General features: G+C 37.0%; 2 protein-coding genes across 3 annotated transcripts in view; both read left to right on the forward strand.

Moving 5' to 3' along the window:
- Nucleotides 1–10635, forward strand: part of LOC100704890 (zeta-sarcoglycan) — a 325170-nt gene extending 314535 nt beyond the window's left edge. The window contains exon 8 of one of the 2 annotated variants that reach the window (XM_005454752.4): nt 7272–10635. In XM_005454752.4, coding sequence (XP_005454809.1) covers nt 7272–7478 — 207 coding nt within the window. In that variant the 3' untranslated portion in view covers nt 7479–10635. The remainder of the gene's footprint in view (nt 1–7271) is intronic. The other variant, XM_005454753.4, reaches the window with a different exon arrangement.
- A 7334-nt stretch (nt 10636–17969) lies between these two features.
- Nucleotides 17970–22566, forward strand: LOC109202585 (CMRF35-like molecule 3). The gene is made up of 6 exons (XM_019360351.2): nt 17970–18123; nt 18314–18646; nt 18765–18920; nt 19166–19264; nt 19350–19381; nt 19735–22566. The coding sequence occupies exons 1-6, from the start codon at nt 18087–18089 to the stop codon at nt 19993–19995; spliced, it is 918 nt and encodes a 305-aa protein (XP_019215896.1). The 5' UTR covers nt 17970–18086; the 3' UTR covers nt 19996–22566.
- Nucleotides 22567–24186: the final 1620 nt, after the last annotated feature.

Genomic DNA, 24186 nt, shown 5'->3' on the forward strand with positions numbered 1-24186 from the left:
TTGTTGACACAATGATGGGGCTTATTAAGAAACTGTAGCCTGGAGGTATTATTGGGGTGGTACACTGGGACGAAATTTTTTTTTTCCTCACTACTTCATGTTTTACCTGCGGGTAAGGCAGAATAGTAAGTGAATTAGAATGCTGGCAGGGGGTAACTCGCTGTTGTACCAAGTGATGCTGTGGAAGCCTCACAAACATATAACTATACACAAGTTAAATGCAAAACATGCACGAAAACCTTCAACCCACAGATGAAGAGACGCACATGCATTTTTCTGCACTGATACACACACATACACACAAGCATGAACTCAAAGGACACGTCCACAGCTGCCCCCCTGGTCTCTTGGTCTCCAGAGCCTTTCTGTTTACTTCCAAAACTTGTTTTCATCAGAGTGTGAGGGATAGATTAACAGATATCTGCCAATAGCTCTAAGTAGTGTATGTTTTTTCAAAGGTGTGATTAATGGAAATTTATTAGCCTACTTCACACTCCCTGAGGTGATCATCATAGATGTGTTTGTTATTTTGTCACTCTTGGTCTGAGTGTTTCATCGTGCGTGGGAGTTTTGTCTGTCTCTCTCTCTCTCCCTCATTTGTTTTACCATCTGTCACTGCATATGTTTTGGGGGCTCATTTATTCTGCAGCTCTTACTTCCTGCATTTTGTTGTGTGTTTGTACACATCATTTTTATAGTCTCTCTTCTTGTATACCTGTAGAAGTTTGGGTGAATGAATTTGTCTATGCCTGCACCTGTGTGTGTTCTGAATGTGTTTGTTTGTATGGTACAGTAGAGTAGGCTGATATTGCTTTATGTCCCTGCTACATCTGGGTTACTAAACTCTGTCTCTCTCCAGCCTCTGTCATTTAGTCCGTTGTCAGCTCCCATTCCAGCGTCCGTCCATTCAACAAGCCTAATGGTCTGTGTAATACACTCAGAAAGCTTCACAGCCTCCCACCTATTGGTGTTGTTGGAGTGTGTGTGTGTGTGTGTGTGTTCCATGTCCAAGTGCAGGGGGAGCAAGAGAGGAAAATAAAAAGAGAATGGGAGGCAAGGTGAGCTAAGGCTAGATGAACATAGAGGTTGAACTGAATCTATTTGTGTGGGCAGAATTCTGTGTGTGTTGTGAAGTAGTACTAGTGTCCTTTCAACCTCTATGAAACCTCTCTTCTTCTACTCTTTTATCCTCTCAGTCAAAGATTATCAAGTCAACACAGTTTTTAGTATTTTTCAGTTCTGGTACAGTTTAAGTCAGACACTGGAAACCGAATATGCGTATTCAGTTTCTCACTGAAAAGGTTGATATGATGATCAGTAAAATTCTCACATCTTTCAACAAACAGACAAAAAACTTTCTATGACTACCTGAACTCACAAGTTTCCATATTTTATCAGTTCGTGACTCTTTCCCTATTATCCCGGGGTATTTCATACCAGGCACCAGACAGAATCGCAGAATGAAAGAGAAGTTTATAGGGAACCAATCAAATTCAGATTAGCCCATGGTTATTATAATTCATTTAAAAAAAACAACAACTTATCTATTACCATTTTATTTATTATTGTATTTTTGATGAAGGCAGCTACATTGCGTTCATTTTCCCAATAGCCACAGATCATTTCTTCCTGTACATGTTATACATTATGTGAGTACTTTTGGGTATTCTATACAATACATAAATACAAGAATGAATCCATAAAACCCGGAGTTGCAAAGTGAGCCCATTCATTCTGAAATTACCACTTGGTATTGTGGACGTGCCACTAAGGATTCGCTTTTAGCAGATGAAAAAAGTAGATAAAGACAGCCAAGAATGATTCGAAAGAAAAAGGTAGTTGTGTAAAATCATTTTTAATATAATTTGACAGCTGCTTTAATGACGGTGATACCAAAAACTATATTTATACACCTTTTTAGGACACTGACAACTGAGAAGTATCATGCTACTTACACACATTCAAGTGCAGAAAGTGTCTTCTAGGTATTTGTAGAAAATGAAATATGACCAAAAATGAAAGATGGTAATGTTTGCATGTAATGGAAAACCTTATGGCGGTAATGAAATTAATTCTTACAAAAAACCTTTTTTCTGGCTTTTTTACCCTTATGTGCTTTACCTCTGCAGATGCAATTTTGCACCCTCGTTCTTGTCCTTAACTATTCTTCCTCCTGCATCTGGTTTCATCTTAAATACACCTAAAAAGGTGTTTTTTCTCCTTTGAAACAACTCCACTGCATACAGAGAGCTCTTTTTCTTTCTCCTGATCTCTTTCCAGATGTTCTATCTCTGGTATGTCCTCTGATGTTTTGCTCTCTCCACCTCCCTTCTTTTTTAATCCCAGAAAAATCTTGTCCTTTCACCACCACCACCATGTCCCCCTTCTCTCTTTCAGCTAACTTGCCTTCAACCCTTTTGTTCCTTTGTTTTGCCAAAGGAAATCATCCATGAAAAATGTTTTGAACCCCCATAATTGCTACTTCCTGCATGTTTCCGTCTTCTCAATGCCGGAGCAATGTGCTTGCTAAACTGCTGCTGGAAAGAGATGGGTGCAGACACATTTCCATTCATACTGTATCCACATAAACAGCCACCCACACAGACTTGTATATTTGGGCTAAAATGTGCAAGGGATGCATATGACACACACAGAAAACCAAAATTGCCATTTTTAGAGCTTTAGATTAACTTGTAAGATCACAATTTATATTTTATTTAAAAAAATTTTTTTATTTATTTTGGAGACTATATTTTTTTAAAGAATTGTGTACATTTAACTTGAAAGATGGAATATGTAACTTACCAAAAGAAGTAGCACAAAAACCAAATGTGTGCCAAAATGATGTTTTATCTTTGAGTACTATTTTAACTAGGTTATTACCGCATAACTGTTATAAACACACTATTACATACAAAGCTGAGAAAACAGCTGCAACTGTTGGCCAAAGACAAAAGGAAGAGAAGAAGAAGAAGAAGGAGGCATGTTTGGTGCCAGTGAGAGAGAAGGAAAGGCAAGACTGCAAAGGTGAGAGGAACAACTTTAAAAATAGGCTAAATGATGATGGTAAAGAGAGAGAGTTTGCTGATAGGATGAAGAGAAGGTAGATAAACTGTGTGCGCAAGAGACTAGACAGATGTGTGAAGCAAGGCAAGAAGCACTGGAGATGGATTCAAACTGTTAGTCTTTACTATTTCAGTTCGCTTTTATTTAATTTAATATTTAAATTAAATTGGTAGTGTTTGTCAAAAGAAAGAATATTGATTCTTCTAATTATAATTATACAATTTTTTTTAACAACAATGAATATAAAAGTGAAATCTGAACTGGAGTGCTATTTAATCATGACGACGTGTACTTTGTGCAGTCATGGTAGTAACTTCAGTGCACCCCATGAAAATTAATAGTGTAATCATAAAAATAATGTGTAAAACACACACATTTTAATGTAATGCAGGCATGTCAGTAAGTACACATATAAATAGAAGTAAGAATAAAAAGCACTTATTCGTACCTATTCACAAACAATATTATATTCACAGACACATCCTTCCTCACACTACTGTCTCAAGCACACACTGTCTCACACGTAACGTCGAGCCACCTAATACTTACAGACACTTTCATTTAGAATGAATGTCATCACTAATCCGATCTTAAGCTTCATCAAATGACTTTCTCCCCTTTCTATCTATCCATCTGTCTGTCCATCCATAGTCTCACTTCTGTTATCCTTATTCCTTCACATAATCACCGTACATACATTTCTCTTTCTTGAATTTCCATCTCCTTCACTTCCTTTTTATTGATCTCTTCCTCGCTCTACCCTTCCTTGTAAGCCATTGTCACCCACTAATTGCCTTTTTGTCTTTCCAGTGTCATATCCTCTTCTCCCCTTGTTTTCCTCCCCATTATTTCCTACTCTTCACCTCTATTTCCTCCAACTTCATCCTTTCTTTTTGCTGCCCTAGTTTGTTTCATTGATGTTTCTATGGTTTAGAAGAGAACCAATTTCCATTTCCTCTCTTAAACATGCATGCACCCAACTCTTGTCACCGCCACATCCGACTGCCATACCCAAGTTTGTTTTAGATATAGCTTTCTGTTGCTATGGCAAGCAGGTTGTTAGAATTAGATTTGGGCTATGTTGCCAACCGTGACTGAGTCCTGCTCCTGTAAGGCTATAACTGAGCCCTGGCAGCTTTTGTTGGAAGCCAAAGGGAAGATGACAGGTGTGCACCAGGGACCTGTTAAAGGAATACCTTGACATTTAGAGATACTGCGGTATTTTCTTTTGTCCTATACATAAGTAAAGAAGTTCACACACCCGTTTTTTCACTAGCTCTTAAAGTGTCTCCTTTTCATTGTTACTATGTCTCATTAAAACCAATAGGCATGACAGGCTAATGAGATAGCTCTACACAGCTCTTTTAAAGAGGTTGCCCTGCCCATTTTATTTAACACAAAATCATCTATTTCTTTTTGCCCCCTAAATCTTCTACAGAGACAGAACTATGATATTAGTAACTTCTAGTTTCTATTAAAGTCATTTTATCTACACTTGTTGGAAGCTAGCAGTTTGAAGCTGTTGCCATTTTTTGTGTGAGACCAGTTACCATGGTTACGGTTGTGTGCCTTGTCTTTAATGTTAGTAGAAGAATCATTATACCCTTTTTCACAAACACAATGCCCATGTCAAACTGCCCTACAGTAACAGAACAGACTGACTCTCCGCTTGTAATTTCCAAATTAAATGTCTGAACAGAACCGATCACTCCCCACTCTACAACTTGGTAGGCTCTTGACTGCAGAGTTACTGAAAATAAGAATAAAGAGAAAGAACTTCTTTTAAATAAAATGAAATTATTAAGTGATGCTGAAGCCTATTAAGACATGAGGGAGCGCACTAGGAATAGCATTTACTGTAATCTGACTATGAAAACATTGATCAGGATTCATTTCTCATAAAGGATGTTAGGTGATTTCAGTAAAATATACATTGTTGAGTGATGCAGAATTGATTAGATTATGACTTTATGAGTCTACTGCAGCAAGTGTAGGTAAAGGTAGTACTATAAACCATTTTAGAGTATGTTTTTATTCATTTTATTTTGTCTCTTGTGTGTAATGTTGATAGAGATCAGGCTACGTTTTATTTTTATGATTAATTAATTAATGTTGAGATTATGAAATTCCAGTTTTTATTTATTTATAGGAATTTGAGTCTCTTAAGTATCAAAGAAATCAATCATTTCAAAAGTTCTGCAGATTTGTCTTCATGTTAATACATGTACTGCTTTTATCTAAACAGATACTCAAAGGAAACATAAGCAGCACCTCTGCTCTGCTCCATCACACAGAGAGATTGATTGTGAGCGTGTGTGTGTGTGTGTATGTGTGTGTATACACTGTATGTACGGATGTTGTTTATACAGCTCAAGATGTGCCCCGTCAGCTAAAGTGAAATCATTAGTTATACTAATTGGTTCCTCACTGTTGGCGTATCTTAATCCCTCATTCCTCTCTTCCTCTTTTTCCTACATTCATCTATTTCCCTCCTTCTGTGTCGCCTATCTTCTTCAAACCACTTCTGATATGACATTTTGTCTCTCACTCTTTTATCTGACCCTCCTTTCCATCTCTTCTTCCTTTCTTTTGCACTCATGGCTATTTTCTTCACACGTTTTCACTTCCCCTGTCCTCATTTCTAAAATGAAGTAGACAAATAACGGGGATGCAGATGTCTGCTGAGATTACCGTCCAGCCTGTGGGTATGTGTGAGAGAGCGAGAAATAACAAGCAGAGCTTCCTTGAACATTACAGAGTAAATAAATAAGCAAGTGAAGCAGTCAATAGAAGCCAAGATTATCTAATAATTATTGTTTAAAACTCACCTTGTATCTTATGAAGACAGGAGAAAATAAGGCTTGGGGGATAGACAGAGCAAAGGAAAAAACTGATAGTTTTTTAGAAACAATCGTGCTTTTCTTTTTAGCTGTGTGATCTCATGTTCAGATGTGAATATTTTATTCTTATCTATCTTCTTCTATCTTCTATCTAACTTTACCTGTAAGTCTTAGCATTTGTTGGATGCTTTTTTTTTAATTCAATAATGTCACTGACCTAGCCAAGTAATCTAATAATCAAATTTTTCTCTTTTAGAAACACGATACATGGAACTTTGCTGGCCTTTTGACCCTGTTTTTACTTTATTTTTATTTTAACTTGTTTGCATTTTTCTGTGTAATTTGGAGCATGAACTACTTTCAGGGGAATTTTTTTCCCCTTTCAATCTGTAGTGGTTCAGTCCAGAGCCTATTTGGGCTCTGGCTTAACCAATCAGCCAGTACCACCTTTTTAAATGCTAATTGGTCAGCTTGTTTATTTGCGAATGTGTGATTGGTCCACTTAGATTTCTTCTGTTCCTTGTGTTTTTTGTTTAAACACAAACTGTTTGATATTTTGTAATGAACTTGTTGAAGGCCACAAGGAGAAATGCGTTGGTCACCCAATAAAGTTTTTCCCTAATACTTTAAGTGTCTCTGGAGTCTTCACATCATCACACCTTTGTCTTCTCCATGCACCTTGGAAGTAGATGAAGTTGTGCAAGAAAAATTTGTTGGCCTTTCGACCCTTTAAGAAATCTGTTAAATTTCAAATAAGCATATGTTTTTAAAAGAAACTATAGAATTCAGATTCAACAGTTTGTAATCATTTTTTTTTTATTAAATGTGGCGCTTAAATGATCTATCTTAGACAGTCTTATTCTTTTAAGTCTGATTTGTGAAAAGTGTGATACAATATCAAATCTCTTGGTAAAAAAGAGCTGTTTCGAGTGTGTTTTTTTTTCTGTTGCATGCTTTTACTTCGCCTCTCTCTTCTCCCACTGATTTCCTTCCATTTCTCATAATCTATCTTGCTCTCTGCCTCATTCACTTCCACCCTACCTCTTCATCAAAAGAGACCTGTTCTAAATAGAAATTCCTTTTCTGTCTGCATAGATCTTTCATGATGACAACCCTAGTCAACAGCAAGAAGTAGTCATTGCCTTCAGCAATGTGACCTCTCTTTCGATGCACCAAGCATTCCTCGGTTTCCTTTTTTTTCTTTTTCCCTTTTTATAAATTCTCTTTCTTTGTGCATTACTTTCAGCACCAAGACCATCCCTAAGAGCTTTGCCCCCTACAGCTGGATTCTTTGTAACTTTTGTTTCCATGTTTTATGCATGTTAAATCAGTGTTTTCTACATCATCTTTCTTTTATGTTTACAGATCTTTCTAGATGCCAACACTATCAGACTGGGCAACATTCCCCTTGGTAGTGCTGTGGATCCCCTGGAGGGAGCGCCTGCAGGTACCACCTACACCAAACAGACTGTGTACGAGCTTTGTGCCTGCGCTAACGGCAAGCTCTACCTGTCCCCTGCTGAGAAAGGCTCTACTTGCCAAACCACCAGTAACTTTTGTCTCTGGAGCTGAAAGCGGGAGGTCGAAATACACACGGGACATATGGACGATTGAGTTTGAAGCTAATGCTAGCCAGCAGACTGAATCACCATGGATTTATGGCTTGATGGGAAGCTTTTGCCAGCTAACAGACTGAATCAGCATGAACTGTAACAAGGCGAAAATTTCATGTCTGTTCACCAATCAAATAATATGGATTACAGCTTGGCAGGAAGCTAATGGTTGCTAACAGGCCAAATCAACATGGACTGTAGCTCGGTGTTAAGCTAATGCCAACTAAAGGACTGAATCAACAGAGACTAGAGCTTGAGCAAAGCTAATACCAGCTCACTGGTTGAATTAATGTGTTGGTGGGTAGCCAATGCCAGTCCAGAGCATGGATAACTTTGTGGGACACAAGCCAACAAGGTCAACTGATGGGTTTCATGCTTAGACCACTCTTGGACATATGTGAGCAGTCTCAGTCTGGGGCTGTTGTTGAGTGTCTTTCCCATTGTTTAATTGCTGCCATGATGATTGCTGAAGGTCGCAAAGACTTTGGGGGGGTTTTATGAACAGCAACCTTTGTGTGTTCAGAAAATAGCCGACATGTCCTGACAAAACATTAACTTGTTGCTATAATATGATGAAGGAACACATACTTGGCAGTGACATGGACATGAAAACTTGGTTATCAGTGGGCTAACAGACATCAGTGATGACATTTGTTTACCCCAGTGGGTAGCTAACAAGAAAATCAAAATATAGTTTTGTCTCTAGGGAAGCTAAGGCTAGCTAACGGACCAATCTATACCAGAAAGGCCTTCTCCCTCTATTTCTTCTCCAGCCCTTCACTCAAACATTGACATGTGACTCTTCTGCATTAATCTGCACCTGATAGCAAAAATGTTCTCTATCCCCACTTTTCATATGATAACTAATGCAAATTATTGTGATTCAACCATTGCAATCACCAGCTTCTTTTCCTAGTATTTTTTTTACATTCTTCATATCTATTTTTACTTTCTTTTAGTTTTTTCTGATGAAATCTTTTACTTCTTCACTTTTTTCCCAATCAATGTTTTTGTATTCCTTTATCATTTCATATTTTGCTAATGTGCCCCTCTCCATGCTCTAGTTATTTGTTCTGTCTATGCATCTACTAGCACTGTTCAGGTAAGGAAAAGGCCTATCTATTTCTTCCAGCAGTGTAGTTTAAAAATTAAAAAAATGAATGCCACATACAGACTGCTTCGACTTCTCCCTCCACCTTTGTCTCCACGTCTTTTGTTTCTCACAAGTTATTCTATGTGGACATATGATGGTTAGCTACAGACAGCAAATGGAACATGAAAAGGGAGGAGAAAATGAGATATCAGTCTTAGATCATACTCAGGTAGGTGCTGTAGCAGACAGACCACTTTCTGGTATAGGGCCAAACTTCCAACGTCAGGCAGAGGCAGCAGTCAGCTGAAAGCCAGACCAATTTTAGTCCTCTTATGGGGTATTATACGTCTTCATCCAGGCTGTCTTGTCTGTCATACTGTCTTTACATCTTTTTTGCATGACCTTTCTGCTCTTCATGCCAGGTTTGTGCTCTTCCTTCTCAGCCACCAAGAGACATTTTCACTCGTTGTGCTCAGTCCATTTTGTCCTTTCTGTATTTTACTGCAGTATACCTACCACTCACTATTCATTGTTTATCTTCCCAGTTAAGAAGCATCTCACCTGCTTATCTTATATTTTTGTCTCTTACCAATCATTCATCAAGTGGCATACATTAATGTTGTTTCCACATCCTATCCGTTATTCTTTCTCCAGTCTAAGTTGGAAATGTCCCTCTATAGTCATAGTATTCTCCCTTTCAAAATATCTCTAAATCTGGGCGAGAAAATATGGAAATCTTGGGAAATACTATTTTGGGGTGTATTTTTGTTTTTTATATTATTCAGTCACTCCCAGAAGGGGGATCAGTGTGAATGGCCATGAGCTGGTTAACCTGGCGCCCAAATTCTGTAATGGCTGGGGAAAAAAATTTCAAATCAGCAAATTTGTGTGGAAGAAATCCCCCTGGAAGAAGTGATGGATGGATTTGGTTTATATGTGTATGGACTCAACGAGAATGAGGCCCTGCGGCTTACTTTCTTTTTTAAACAAAGCGATACACAGGTGCCTTTGCTACTGTTGGTAAAAGCACATCACAGTCTGAACATTCACACTACCCTCAGTGGACCATCTGCAAGTGTCTCTGAACTATCTATTTTATCAATCTACCTATCTAGTTTGTTTTCCCTTTCTGTCCCTTTCTGCCCCTTCCCTCCTGGTTTTGTAGAACTCTCAGTATATCCAGCTGAACAATGAATAATTCAATCATTTAAAGTTTAATTTTCTGATGTGTTCCCCTATGGTTTATTCTTGATAATAAAAAAGCACAAATTATGCCATGTATATAACAATACCAATAAAATACAAAATAAAATAATATTGTTTTTAAAAAGAATCTCTTGAACTGGTGTTGTAATTAGCATGTAACCATCACTTTTTTATGTTCCAAACAATGTTTTTTTTTTAAGGTATATAGAACATCGAGAAGCACTTGGTCAGACTAGAACACAACTATCTTCTGGGACTTTTTATCTTGGAAAAGCTATACCATATTTAACCCTGCTCTATCCTACCTGCTACCTTTTACCTGAAGAACTTGGTTTCCACAGGAGAACAATTTGAAAGATCGCTGCCAGCTGTACCCCTCAATTACAGTCTGCCAACTCACTTTAACAATACATAAAGCAGAAAGGTTGGTCTTGCACTAGAATGCGAACATGGCCAGAACTGTTACCAAAGATAAGCTGAGAATATAACTGTCTGTTAAGGACACCATCACTTTGCCACGTCATTCCAAAGAAAATAGTTTTTTGGGGTTTTTTTGCTATATTATTAATTGAACATGAATAAAACTAAATGACTATCATTGCATTATTTCAGATGGACTTTGACTGGGCAGTTGTGACACCTTGATGCTTTTTGTTGTCAGCTCTTCTGCTGTAAATTTGCTGTTGTGCTTGGGATTATTGTCCTGTTGCATGACCTAGGTTCAGTCAAGGTTAACCCTTTCTCCCATAAAGATCACAACTGACATCGTCCCCTTGTACCCTTGATTACACATTTTGACCTCCCGTGTTTATCAATAAAGATTTGGTTTGATGACCATTAGCATACTTTCCGGGTTTTTCCAGGGGTAACTGCACAGGCAATGACCACCCACACTAACTTTTAATGCACACCTAGTTATTTTGTTATGTAAGCATGCCTGAAGAAACTGCTTGGTTCAGAAAAGAGCTTCAAGGGTTACTCCTAGTAGGCTTTCAAAGGATAAAGGGTATAGTTTCAATCAAATTGTGTTAGATTTTACTCCAAAAAAAAGACGAGTTCATGGTTGACTCAGTGAGCTATCCAGATCCTGTGGCTATAAAACACCCAAATCATCAACCCCTCCTCCACTGTGCTTGACAGGTGGTATGAGGTGTTTGTGCTCGTATCCAATGTTTGGATTTGCTCGGATGTCTACTAATGGGAAGATTGGAAACTCACTTGAAAGTTTTCCATTTGTGAATGATCTTTCTCATTGTAGAATGTACAGTTGTTCGAAAATGGCCTTATAACCTTTCCCAGATCGATGGGAAGGAACAATTACTTCTTTAAGATCACTGCTGATGTCTTTTCCCCTTGGGTATGATGTTAACACAACTAAATGCTCAAGCAGGGGTGATTTTAGGATCAAACATTTACGGAAGCCAAGCCCCCAATTATAATATCACACATATTCCCCTTCAATGGACTATGCTGCTGGCCAAACCTATTCAATCATTTTCACATTTGCACATCTCAGTTTGCATTGTCGTGCAAAAAAAAAAGATTCAGAATGAATCATCACAGTTTTTACTATAATACAGGGTGGATACTTTAGTTATCAAACTTGAGGCAAAGGCATGTTGACTTCCATGTTGAATTTTTCATAGTAAAATTAAAGAACTATTTTTAGCAAATAAGAGGAGAAACGTGCACGGTTTGTTTCAGTGTCTTTTTTCAGTCTTTTCACTTCGTATAGGCAGTAATACTAAAGAAGGGCAACTATAATGGCAGTAAAGTTTTTTTAAACAGGTAGTTTTAAATGCAATGTTTCGATCAGCTTGTACCGAGACATCTCAGAGATTAATTGTGCACCTAAACTACTTTACACTGACAGAAATGGCAGTTTCACTGGTCCCACCCACCAAAGATCAAAGTGGCATGTACGTGGTCCATGATGTAAAATGCGTTTCACATCCATGGTATAAACGGTATACTGTTAGAGCAGGGGATGGAAATCAGCCAAGATTGCTCTTGAAACCTCTGCTTACATCTTGTTGAGTTCAGTTGTGTGACTCCACAACAAGCAGTAAACCTCAGAGCAGAAGCAGGTCAGCTCATCACAGCCTGTACACTAAGAAAAGATACTGAAGCTTACAATAGAAATGAATGTGAGTTGTGATTGTTTTCACCTTTCTGAGCTACTAAAACAGATCTTAGGATTCTGCCACCTGCCAAATGTCACTTTAACCCCTGAGTATACTAATTTTTCTGTTAAGCTGTAGAGGTAAACTCACCTTCCAAACATTTCTTTTTGTGTCTTTCAAAAACCATGAAAAAACTTGTTCACACACACATGTAACCACATGGATGCTTTGGGGCAGAGCAACCCTGACCAGCACATTCAATTGTCATTTATCAGTGAGGCCTGTGGGTCACATGACCCTTAGGCTTCTTGACAGTAATGGAAGGATGTTATGTGCTCTAGCCTATTTTAAAAAAATGTACAGATAGAACCATTTAAAATTGTGTTGTGGTCCCATAAAGACAAGTCATTCAGAACCTTATTATACCTTAACCTTCTTATTATAGAACCTTATAGTGATGCAAAATACAATGACAACTTGTGGGAGTGAAGTCTATTATCTTGCATTATACTTTGTTTTGAAGGGCACTTATGAAAAAGGCCCTGGCTCTAATTAGTGTGAGGTTACAATCTCAAAAATGACAATGTTTTTGTGTATAATTTTTTGTCATGGTACCTGGTGAGCCAGGGTTTTGAGTTTTGCAAATGTTTAGAATATAATGTAAAATATAGTGAAAAAATGTGATAATTCAGATCAATAGCAGGCAGCTGAAGGAGAATCATGTAAACAAGCTGAAATCAGACCCCATTTCCAGCAATCTGGTTATTGTGGCGGGAGTGAACTTTTCATAAGTTCTGGAGCGATCTGCTGCATCTCCCCTGCTTCATCGCTGCTGCTGTTCGTGTAGTTGATGTGCTCTGTCAGAAGTTGACTAATTACTGACACAATACCGCTTGACAGTATAAAATAACTCGCCCAACTGATTCAGCATTGTGCCCTCACTGAATCCACTCGACTGTGAGTCAAGTTACACTGTTTGTTTTCTTATAATTAATAAAAGTGCAGAGCCGTGTTCGTGCATTTAAAACGCCAGTGAGCTAATGCTAGGCTAGTGAAGCTTAAATTTGATTACTGGTTTTGATTACTGGTATGATTTTTCCTGATTCATCCCTAATGAAGTTACTGTTATTTTGTCATGCTCATAAATGCATGCATAACTCTTTATTTTTATTTATTTATTTTTCAGCAGACTGTTTGAAGCTGTAGGTTTTTATTAAAGATGATATTTCATATTATAACAATATAAAACATTTTCATTTTGTGTATAAAAGATCCAATACCAGAAAAAAGTTTTAAAATAATCACTCTGTGCATATGCACTCCTGAGAAAAGACATCTTTCTGCATCTTGTATTGGAATTTTGCTCCTCCTTCCAAAACTCACTTTAAATTTCTTTCAGTTTATTTACCTTTGTTAGGAATAAAAGAAATATTTTTAATGTGTATCTGCTCATTATCTTGTTTTATGTACTTTAATAATGAAGGCTTGTAGAGCAAGGCCACCTTTGACTCACAAATAAGAGCTCGGCCAGACTGAAAAACAGGAAGTTTCAGTGCACAAGGCATATTAATAGGTATAGACACAAAAAAGAGGAACTCTCCATATAAACAATGTTCAAGCCTGTGTGACGTGTAAAGTACTGAAATAACACCATATAAGACACAGCTTATGATTCTAATGTTAGAGAGCTCTTGCAACTGGCGTCTGAGCTGTGCAGGTCTCTCTCTCTTCCGGAAGATGATTAAATAAAGAAATATAACTGTTTTAACACACTACGAGTCGGTTTTCTCTGTTTTGTCATGGGGAAAAGGAATCGGGTCTAATACCTTCTCTTCCATTTCACCACAATATCAGTATTATTGAGGCGCAATAATGCATGAGACTCAGCTCTAAACACGAACAATGAAAGTTTTAGCTGTGCACATGCAGCTTTGAGCCACTTGTGGACTTGTTCTGATAACATATTTCTCTGCTGTTCCAATTGAACAGACACTCCTAGCAACAACCACAACAGCTGCGACATAAAACATGCTTTTTTTCACCTGCATTTTGAGTGCAATTTGCATTACATTGTGCTGCATACAATAGTAAATCAGAACTAAAATGTTCAGAGATTTAGCATTATTAATTTTATAGTTGCAATATAGTGTGAAGCATATTAAAAAATATCCTAAACTAGTAAATGGCTTACCTTTTTTGATGGATGAGGATATTTCTATGAACTTATTTCCCCACCATGAATGTCACCTATCTTTGAAACACAATTGTGTCTCAATTAATCTCTTAACGAGCTCAGTGGACAAATAAGCCATAATGATCCATTAATATGTCAGAATGTACTTGCTTGCCTAAGCAACAAAACATAAAAAGTGAAATTAACAATTAAAGAAGCCTTTTTCTTATTAAGAGTGCTCTCCTCCTATATTATTTTGTTTTTTGTTAATCATTTTTTGTTATTTGGATGTCACCTCTTTCCCAGACAGTGCTGTGAGCAAGACATAGTGTTCAGTAGAGTGTCTTGTATAATTCTGTCAAGATTTGCGCAATATAGTAATTTTTATTATTTGTTAATGTGGTTTCCGAGTTGTTTATACCACCCATTCCTAATTCCCTAAAGTGGTGGCAGAAAATTCAGATACAGTTTCTCAAAAAAAAAGAGAGAATGAGCCAAATGTGGTGTTTATATGGGGTCCACAAACTGCTAAATCCAGGCAGATTTTCCATTTGGCAAGTCAATCTTGGAAGGCCACACTGGAAGGTGCATCCATCAAAATAGGCATGTAATAAAAAACAATGCAGAGAGTCTCTACTGTGTCTTGATGTCATATTTTTTTTGCACTCCTTCTGTCCTCTGCGCTCTGTGTTAGAGTTTGAGACATAACAGGCTCATTATTCTTTTTCCCAACACTCATTACTTTTTAGCCTTTTGTTTTTTTCCCTTCTTTGTCAGCTTGTGTTTACCTGCCCATGTTCCCTGGCTGTATCGTCTCACTTCTGTGTTTTCTCTACTCTGTTTTTGTTTCCCTTTTTGCTTGATTATTGCTTGGACTTACCTACTTTTTCTGGATCTCCAGCTAATCTTTGTTTGCCTACCTTTATTTTCACCACAGTGTAAGTTTTATTAAAAAAGTTTTATTCATTTGCCTGCCCACTTCTGTGTCTAAATTTGAACTGAACGCTGCATTACAAAACAGACAGTAGATGACTCGCCATGTACTCAAGTGACAGCATTTATTGAGGTGCTCCAACAAATCTCTACTTATTGATGACCCAAGTTGTACATATGCACAAAGAAGAGGCCTAGTACTGCCGGTGTGTGATAAATGTGTGTGCTTGAATGACAAGCACTGCCAACAGAGGTGCAAGATAATACTCTCATTTCCTCCTTGTACATTAAGACACATTACTTATAATAGGAGAATGGTTGGCCACTATGGTCACTACATATGAGAGAAGAAAAGAGGACAGTGGACATGAAATGGAAAGAAGAGGATGACACAGGTTAGATAAAGGTCCTATGTTTACATGAATAGGGAACATATTTTTGGTCATTCCTTAACCCACAGGTATCATCAGTGAAGTGAAGGTTGCCTTCAATCATGGCGGCTTTAATCAGCTTTTGTTATCCTTTCCAAATATAGTAAATCGCCATAGCATTCTGACGTTCTTAAATGACAGTCCCAGCTGACTAATGTAAAAGATCAACTTAAAGAAAAAAATGTCCCTGTGTATTCTCAGAAATGTAAATAAGATTTTATGGCTCCCAGGACACACCACAAAGAGCTATTTATGTTTCTTTGTTGTCTAAAAACACAAATTGAGCTTCCAAAAAAACAATACACAGTGTTCTTTGTAATGACAGGCATCAACAACTCTGTTACAATTCTGCCTATTTTCATGTTTGATTAAGCTTGTTTTTTGATGTTAGAGGGCATGCAAAAATACTACAATTATGTGATTAATTGGAAAAAAAGGAATTATCTGCTTATGAATGCAAGAGCTGATGATGTCTCAAAATAATTCGATTTACATGACTGGCACAGTGATTTTGTACTTAGTTTGACTATTCAGTGAGACTTATGGAAATTTTTTGTTGTTATAAAAAACAAAATGACATGTTTTCAGAAACCTGCCTCCTTTCAATGAGAATACTACATAGTGAAATAACTGTGCACTCTTGATTAGGAATGATGATACACATATATTACAACGTTGAAATTTCCTGATGACCTATACAATGCATGGTATCCAGAGGATGTGTTTGTATCATGTTCAAATCAGTCCACCAAGATTTTTTAAAGATGTTTATTTTATGAGAATAAATATTTGTCCATGTTCATTAGATTGGAGGGGATAGTCATCTAAAAGGTAAGAAAATACAGAATTCATCTTTGTAAAAAATTCTGATGTAGATGATTCAAGATTCTTTATTTGTCACATGCATAGTTAACACGCAGTGAAATGTGTCCTGAAACGCTCATCGACTGTGCAAAAAGAGAACATTGTATACAGTAAGTGAATTATATACAAAAGAGGACATTGTGTGTGGTAGGTAAGTGAATTATATACATTAAGTAAATTAAATAAAATTAAATAATCTGGAAATTTTAAATTGGGAATCTGAAAATGTACATTGTGTGAGTGGAATGTTCAAGATTCAAGATTCATAATTCAAGATTCAAGAAGTTTATTGTCACGTACACTGCAAAACAAAAATGGTTATGCGTCTTGCAGACGTTCAGCTGGAGGTTGTTGTCCTGGCACCTCGAGACCAGATTCTTCACCTCATCCATGCAGGCTGCCTCATCATTGTTGGTGATGGTGCCCAACACCACTGTGTCATCACAATTCACAATGGTATTGGAGCCATTGGTGGCCACACAGTCAGAAGTATAGAGGGAGTAGAGCAGTGGTGAGAGTACACACCCCTGTGGCACTCCCGTGTTGATGGTGATGCTGTCAGAGACACACCTACCCACCTTCACCACCTGAGTTCCGTCAGTGAGGAACTCCAACCGCCATCCACATAGACAGCTGTTGAGTCCTACATCTCTCAGCTTTGTGAACAGTCTACTGGGCACTATTGTGTTAAACGCTGAGCTGTAATCAACAAACAGCAATCTCACATAGTTACCCTGTTTCTTGTCCACGTGGCTGAGAGTGGTGTGCAGGCCATGGGCGATGGCGTCCTCAGTGGATCTGCTGGGTCGGTAGGCGAACTGGAGCGGATCTGTGGTGTTTGGGATGGAGGAGGAGATGATGTTCTTCAACAGCCTTTCGAACACCTTCATTACCACCAAAGTCAGTGCAACTGGCCAGTAGTCATTCAGGCATGAGGGCAGGATTTTTTATTTATTTATTTATTTTACTTGTGAGTTTCTGAAACACAGTTTGTGGCTTGATGAGAAGTTCAAGAAATATAATGGGTCAGATCAGTCCCCCTCCCTGACATAGTGTCATTGCTACTGTCATTGGCTTGTGAGTGCTGGAAGTAAAGGCCCATAAATTTCTTATGTGATTGTTGTGATTGTGCTGTAGACTGTTTAAAGATTGCAAATAAAAAATCATAGCGTATCATAGCCATACCCTGAAAAAAATAACAGTAACTGTAAACTGGTTATATAATTTGTTATATAATGATTTTTTTCTTTTGAAACTTATTCTTACAGTATGTGACCTTATTTATTAGTTCTGACAGTGATTCAAAGTGATCCTGAGACAATGATTCACATTAAGTGGTATGAGTGTTAAAAAAGTTAAAAGAAAAAAACCCTTCAAGTGTTTCAAGTTTATAGCACTCTTAATCGACCGTGTGGGTAAAGCTGTGAAGTGTTCCACATTGTTTGATTAAATACTGATTGCTGTTATCACTGAATGTGTATTTTGTCAGTCTTTTTAGTTTTTCATAGTGAAGTTCTAAAGTCAACAACAGTAAATACAAAACATTGTTCAACTTTAAAACATACTGGGAGAAAGCTGCGAATGGACTGTGTGTCTGTGTGTGTTTGCAAAAGGGAGGAGCGTCTAGCTCATAAAAGAGTTACAGGAAAGGGAAGGGGAAGTGGAAATTATCAACAGTGGAGCTATCTGTCAATACTGCCACACACTTTATGTCACTGATCATTTTTATCATTTCATTGTAAATATGGTAAAAATCAGTGGATGTGCTTTTATTTTTTCTGGTAAGTTGACTTTTTTTTGCTTTTTTTTAGTATTTGCACCTAGACAATAAGCAGGTGCATAAACGTGGTAGCTGTCAAGTAATGTTTGCATATATTAAAATAAAATTCATATCACTATTGATAGAAATGGTAATATTTGAAGGTATGCATTCACTGAAAACTTTTTTATTATTATTATTTCTCCTTGTAGCTCTCAATATTGTGGAGATGATGACACTCAATGTACAAGGTGAAATTGGGGGAGATGTGTCATTCACATGTTCAGACTGGAACACTTGGTTCAGTGTGAACACTAATAAGAAGTACCTTTGTAAAAGTCCATGCTCAAAAACAAAACACATAATCATCACTGCTGCACCTGGAAAGACTGAATTTGGAAACAGAGTAATCCTAAATAACAAAGGGAATGATTTATTAGTGACTTTCAATAATCTTGAATTGGCAGACTCAAAAAAATATTACTGTGGAGTTGAGAGACGTGGCTATGATCCACTTATAGAGGTCAATCTAAAAGTTGTACATGGTGAGTTTCTTTTCTTTCTTTTATTTCAAGAATTAAACAAAACAAATCTTTTGTTCAAATCAGAAGGAACTTAAAATCTTAATTTATTTATAAATGTATGCTGCTTTTATGGTTCCAGGTCCTAAAAAACCTGCTAAGACAGTCACTGCTGGGTCAACTGTGTCCTTTGCTGTTTTAAACAGAACCATTATGCCTTTAAGCCATTTGGATATTATTACTAATTCATCTGTCCTATCCTATATAACACCGACTACACCACCCATTCAAAAAGATGGTAAGAACACACATGAACTAAATCAGTGGTTTACAAGTTTCTTCATGTTGTATTCTGTGCGTGCACGTTATCATGTTGAGTCAAATTTTGATGTTTGCATTTTCTTCAGTTTTCAGTAGTTTCAGATGTGATTTCATCAGAGAAATACATTTCTAAAATATAGCATGATAAAGAATATTCTTAATATTATGAAATGTGATAAAGATTTTGTTTTGAATAACTTCATTTTTTTCTTTTTCGGCCAGGAATTGTGCCATATTTAATTTTAGGTATCATTGCCATAACACTGATGATAGTATTGATGGTCATGTTGAAGTTTATGCAAACTTTTAAAAGAAAAATGGGTAAGGTCACACACACCACCACAGACATCGTGCATGCAAAATGTGGTACAGTGTCCATGACACATTTCCTGTTGTACGTTTGTAGAAATTGTGTCTCCACAGGAAGATGCACATGTGGTAAGTTAGTTTGCTTTTTCTTTTCTTTAGACGCCCTGGTGTTCTTTAGATGTCTGGGGGTTGGGGTGGCAGGCTGGTGTGTGCGTTTGCATGCGTATTATTCAGTTAACAGTTTTGTTATTCCACCAGTAACGTCTATTGAGGTGATCTCTTGATTACTGAACTTTTTAAAGCTTAATTCATAAATTAAAATATTGATAGCTAAAATCTTATAATGCCATCTTCAGTAACAAGATAACACCAGCTGTGTTTAATAAGGATGGCAGTGACTTTTATGTCAATGCTTTTAGCATGCTAATAGCATTTTTATGTTTTACTACTTTTTTTCTCTTTTCACTCTTTAAAACTTTAAGGATTTTACTTATGATGAAACTGGACCTGAAGACCAGCAGACTGCCAGACCACCGGTAGCCGTCTTGAGTGCAAGCCTCAGTAGACTGAACGCTGATGTTGACTCTGAAAGTCTCTATGCAAATTATCTCCAAGACAGTCAATCAGCAGTGATAAATGATTCATTGTACTCTTTTGCTCGACTACCCAAACATAAAACTGAACACAATGAGCAAAAAAGTAATTCTATATATTCCCTTGTTTACCAACCACAGACAACCTGAACCTGACAACTGCGACAGGAAATAATTAAAAGGGAATGCTGTTAATATTTAATTTTTCTTTTCTTTTATCTTATAGCAGTGTGTTGTGTAATGCATGTATGTATGCAAATAATTTTTTTAACTGAAGCCTCTAAATGTAAGTCCAAGTCTATTCCAAATGATCAAAATAAGGATTCGAAGAAGGATTGCAATCAAAATAATCCTGCAAGCAGACAGATGTTCTGTACACAGAGCATCAAACATGTGCTTTAGCCTCTGTTACTGATAAGCATTTTCATATTTTCCATCATTATACTGTAAATGAACGTCAATTTCAGAAACACAAGCAGAACAAGAAAAAGAGAACATGATAAGGAAGGTGAGCAAGAACTTTTAACTCATATTCAGGTCTCAAAGATGTGTAAAATAAATATTTATCCTGCACAGTGCATTAAACATCACATAGTTTCTTAGTGAGTAGACTGAACAGCACAAAATCAGAGCACAGGACCTGGCATTAACTTTTTAACTTATAAGAGTTAAAGTAATCATTCACTTGTTCTGGAAAATTAGGAATTTTTTTAGGTAAAAAAATACATCATACCTAAATATTCAACTCAGTTCAACTCAACTCAGTTTTTATACTGCCAACACATAACAGTCAACTTAAAGCACTTGATATTAAAGACTCTATAGTATTACAGAGAATCAAATGTTAAGCAAATACATTGGCACAGTAGGAAGAACGAACTCCCTTTGAACAGGAAGAGACCTTTAGCAGGACCAGGGTCAGGGAGATTTGGCTGTGAATAAAAGCAGGACTCAAACTCATTTTATATCGAGGGCAACATGCAGACCACTTTGATGCTAAGTGGGCTGCACCAGTGAAACTCCCCTTTCTGTCAGTGTAAAGACGTTTCATTACACATTAAATGCCTGAATATAAGAAAACGAATTTCAATTCCAAAAGTACGTCTCAGTCTTCCAACATGATAACGAAATACTGCTTGGTAAATGAAAGAAATGTGTCAGCATGACTGTTTGGGCTTAAACTGTAAGAATTAAATATGTATATCTGTTAGCTCAAAACTGAACCCACTGAAAATGTCCTTTTATTGTGGACTCATTGTAAAAAAAAAAAAAAAAAAGAAAGAAAGAAAGAAAGAAAGAAAGAAATCATTATAATCAGTAGGAAATTTTCTGGTATTTAGTTAATGTGGTGTAGTATGGGCCCAGGCCTTCAGTTTGACACCTCTGATTGAAAGTGATAGTTTTTTGTATTTATTAAAGTGACATTATACAGTAGACTTATGTTACCAAGTATAAATATTATAATTGTTTTTAACAGTGTAACTTTGACAGCTGTGTCTTCCTAATAAATTTGAAATCTGAGTGTTGTACTGGATTCTGATGTATAATTGTCTCCACTAATTCTATATTTTTTGTGAAACACTGAATTGAAATTCATATTGAAATTCTTGCAGAACGATGTCCATATTATTTTTATCTGTCCAAAAGCACAAGATAGACCTAATCAGATGTTTCAAATTTGCATGAAGACAGCACCTCTGAAGCTCAGCTCAGGTATGTGACTTTTTTTTTTTCGCCTGTTTTGGTGGTTTTCACTCCTAACTGGTCATGGCAGATGGTTGGCCCTCCTTGAGACTGGTTCTGCTAGTGGTTTCTACCTATAAAGGTAGTTTTTTCCTTCCTACTGTTGCCAAAATACTTGCTCATATGTGTACGTCTGATAGTTGGGATTTCTCTGTATTAATGTAGGGTCTTTACCTTAGAATTTTAAGTGCCTTGAGACAACTGTTTTTGTGATGTGGCGCTATATGAATAAAACTGAACTGAATTGAATTGGATGTAGCCCTTGCAGAAGCTCCCTTGATTTTTTAAAAATTATTTTATCACCTGCTAAAGTTTACTTTTGTTGCGCATTGTGATTTCTGTGAAGGTTAATTGGTCATTTTTGTTCTGCAAGTGGTGTAAAGTCAAATTTTACGAATCCACAAGTTTTCTACACATTACACTGCAATCCTGGAGGAAATGATGGGTTTTCAGCACTGGCGCTGATCCACCTGCCATCATGGAGACTCTAAGGTGTTATATGGGCAATATTGTGGGTGAGCTTGGTGAGCTGATTAAGACCAATGGGAGCACAGTGAAAGGATTAAGTTCATGGAGCATTGCAGTGAGACATGACAATACTCACACTTCCTGGACCACAATGTGACCATAACTGGCTTCAAAACTTTTCAGGAGACAGCGACCTTAATCTGAGCTGTAGGAAGAAATGTGGATTACACTAGTTGGGAAAGTTGTGTAAACCTGGATATGTGACTGTGAAGTAACATTTTTGTGGCTTCAGGACTGAACTGCTGTTGGAATGCACTCATATTACTCATCCTTTCTGTTTCAATCTGTGAAAGGAATCTGTGATTTGAATCAACAATATGTGCATTCCTCCATTAACTGACGCAACAGTCGCTCTAATGTGTCTGTGGTGAATGGCTGTAGCTATTTAATGGATCCAGACTGCCCTATGCACCACTTACTGAATATGCAGCTGAACATTTTCTCTGACATCACAACACATACAAAAATATTTACCATCTCTTACAATAATACCTGCATTCATTTTATATTTCAGCTCCTATTGTAACATATTTATATTTTACATTTTTTTTTATTGAATATTAAAGATGCCATTAAATTTCTCTTTTGACATTTTCCTCTTTTATAACATTGAGTTCATTCATTCATTAGAGTCATATTTTACCTTAGTGAGCTGTTTTGGTCTGTGATGTCATATTTTTTCTTATGGTCATAGGACCAGATTTTATAGTTTTCTTGGACTTGTTGTTTATTCTTTGAAGTCTGGTTTCTTCTGGGTTCTTATATTTGACTTGAGTTCTTTAGTTAACTTATGTCCTTGAGAAACACAAGTTTGTAAAAAGTAGAAAGAACCTGCTTGTTCTTTGGTCCATTTCTTGCTTATGTTTCTTTAGTATACTCTTAGGGTTTATTTTGTATTATCATTTGTGTTACTTTCATAGCCTTCCTTTTTGTATCATTCTATGTCATTTGAATGTGTTAGGGTCTTGTCTAAGTGTTGGAGTTGTAGCTGTTTGTCTTCTGTGTTGGCCTTGATTAGGTTCTCCTGTTTTTGCCAGCTGCTTCCACTCTCCTCATTAACCTTCAGTGTATCCAAGTACAAATAATCATCTTTTTATTTGTCCTTTGTTGCGTTGTACTGTTTTCTGCATGTTTGCCTGTTTTGTGTGTTCCCTGTGTATTTTTTGGTTTTGTATCTCTGGATTTTTAAAAAAAAAAAACTATTATTTTATTTATGTATTTATTCATCTGTTTATATTTTTATTATAACAGCCTAAAAATAGACAGTTCACTATCATTTAACTCTCAGCACCTTTGCATTTGAGTCCTCTCCTCCACACACTTCAGGAAAATATAAGAACATGAGAAAGGTTTCAGTAAGTGATAAATGATTTGGTAACAAACCAAAACGCTCAGAGTAATACAGAGCCAGGTGTTTTGGCTGTTTTATGAATTTCTGCTGTATTTCTTCTGCCAGTATGTTTTGTTTGTTTTTTTTACTCTTGCTAGATTCATTCACACACACAGAGGCAGCAGAAGTCACCTTGGCAGCGGGTATGCCCTCCAGTAGCTGATCTTGTCAGACTCAGAGTGAGAGCAGCTTGATGTTGTTGTTATTGTTGTTGTGTACATCACCCACCAGGGAAAGAGTACGTTGGCCTGAGATGTTCACTCTGTTATCAGTGACAGTCAATGACACTGCTACTAAGTGAAAAGGATTAGCCATCTGTTTCTCTCTCTGTCTTTCTTTCACTCTCAGTCACTTCCAACCATACACTATACTGGTTTTGTTTGAAGAAAGGTGCAAGGAAATTTAAGGTAGAGTCATTAAGTAGGTGAGATGAAAACTGCCTGAGGGTACACACTGCTCAATAAAATTAACAGAACGCTCAATCATCACAGTGAAACACCAAGTCAGTTAAACTTCATGGATATCAATTAGTCCAGCTTGAAAGCATAAACCATAATGAATCTGTTTCACCTGCATGGAAATGAAAGTGGCAACAGGTCACTGGAAAAGCAGCAGCAACACAACCCCCAAAAAGGAATTACAGGTGATGGCCACAAACCATTAGCATCTCCTTTTCTCTC

The sequence above is a fragment of the Oreochromis niloticus genome, linkage group LG6 (assembly GCF_001858045.2).
Source record: "Oreochromis niloticus isolate F11D_XX linkage group LG6, O_niloticus_UMD_NMBU, whole genome shotgun sequence".
NCBI classification, from domain to species: domain Eukaryota; kingdom Metazoa; phylum Chordata; class Actinopteri; order Cichliformes; family Cichlidae; genus Oreochromis; species Oreochromis niloticus.

Coding starts and splice junctions, on each gene's coding strand:
- LOC109202585 (XM_019360351.2), top strand. CDS start 18,087: ATGGTAAAAATCAGTGGATGTGCTTTTATTTTTTCTG. Junction 19,265..19,349: donor AACTTTTAAAAGAAAAATGG/GTAAGGTCACAC, acceptor GTACGTTTGTAG/AAATTGTGTCTCCACAGGAA. Junction 19,382..19,734: donor CACAGGAAGATGCACATGTG/GTAAGTTAGTTT, acceptor TAAAACTTTAAG/GATTTTACTTATGATGAAAC.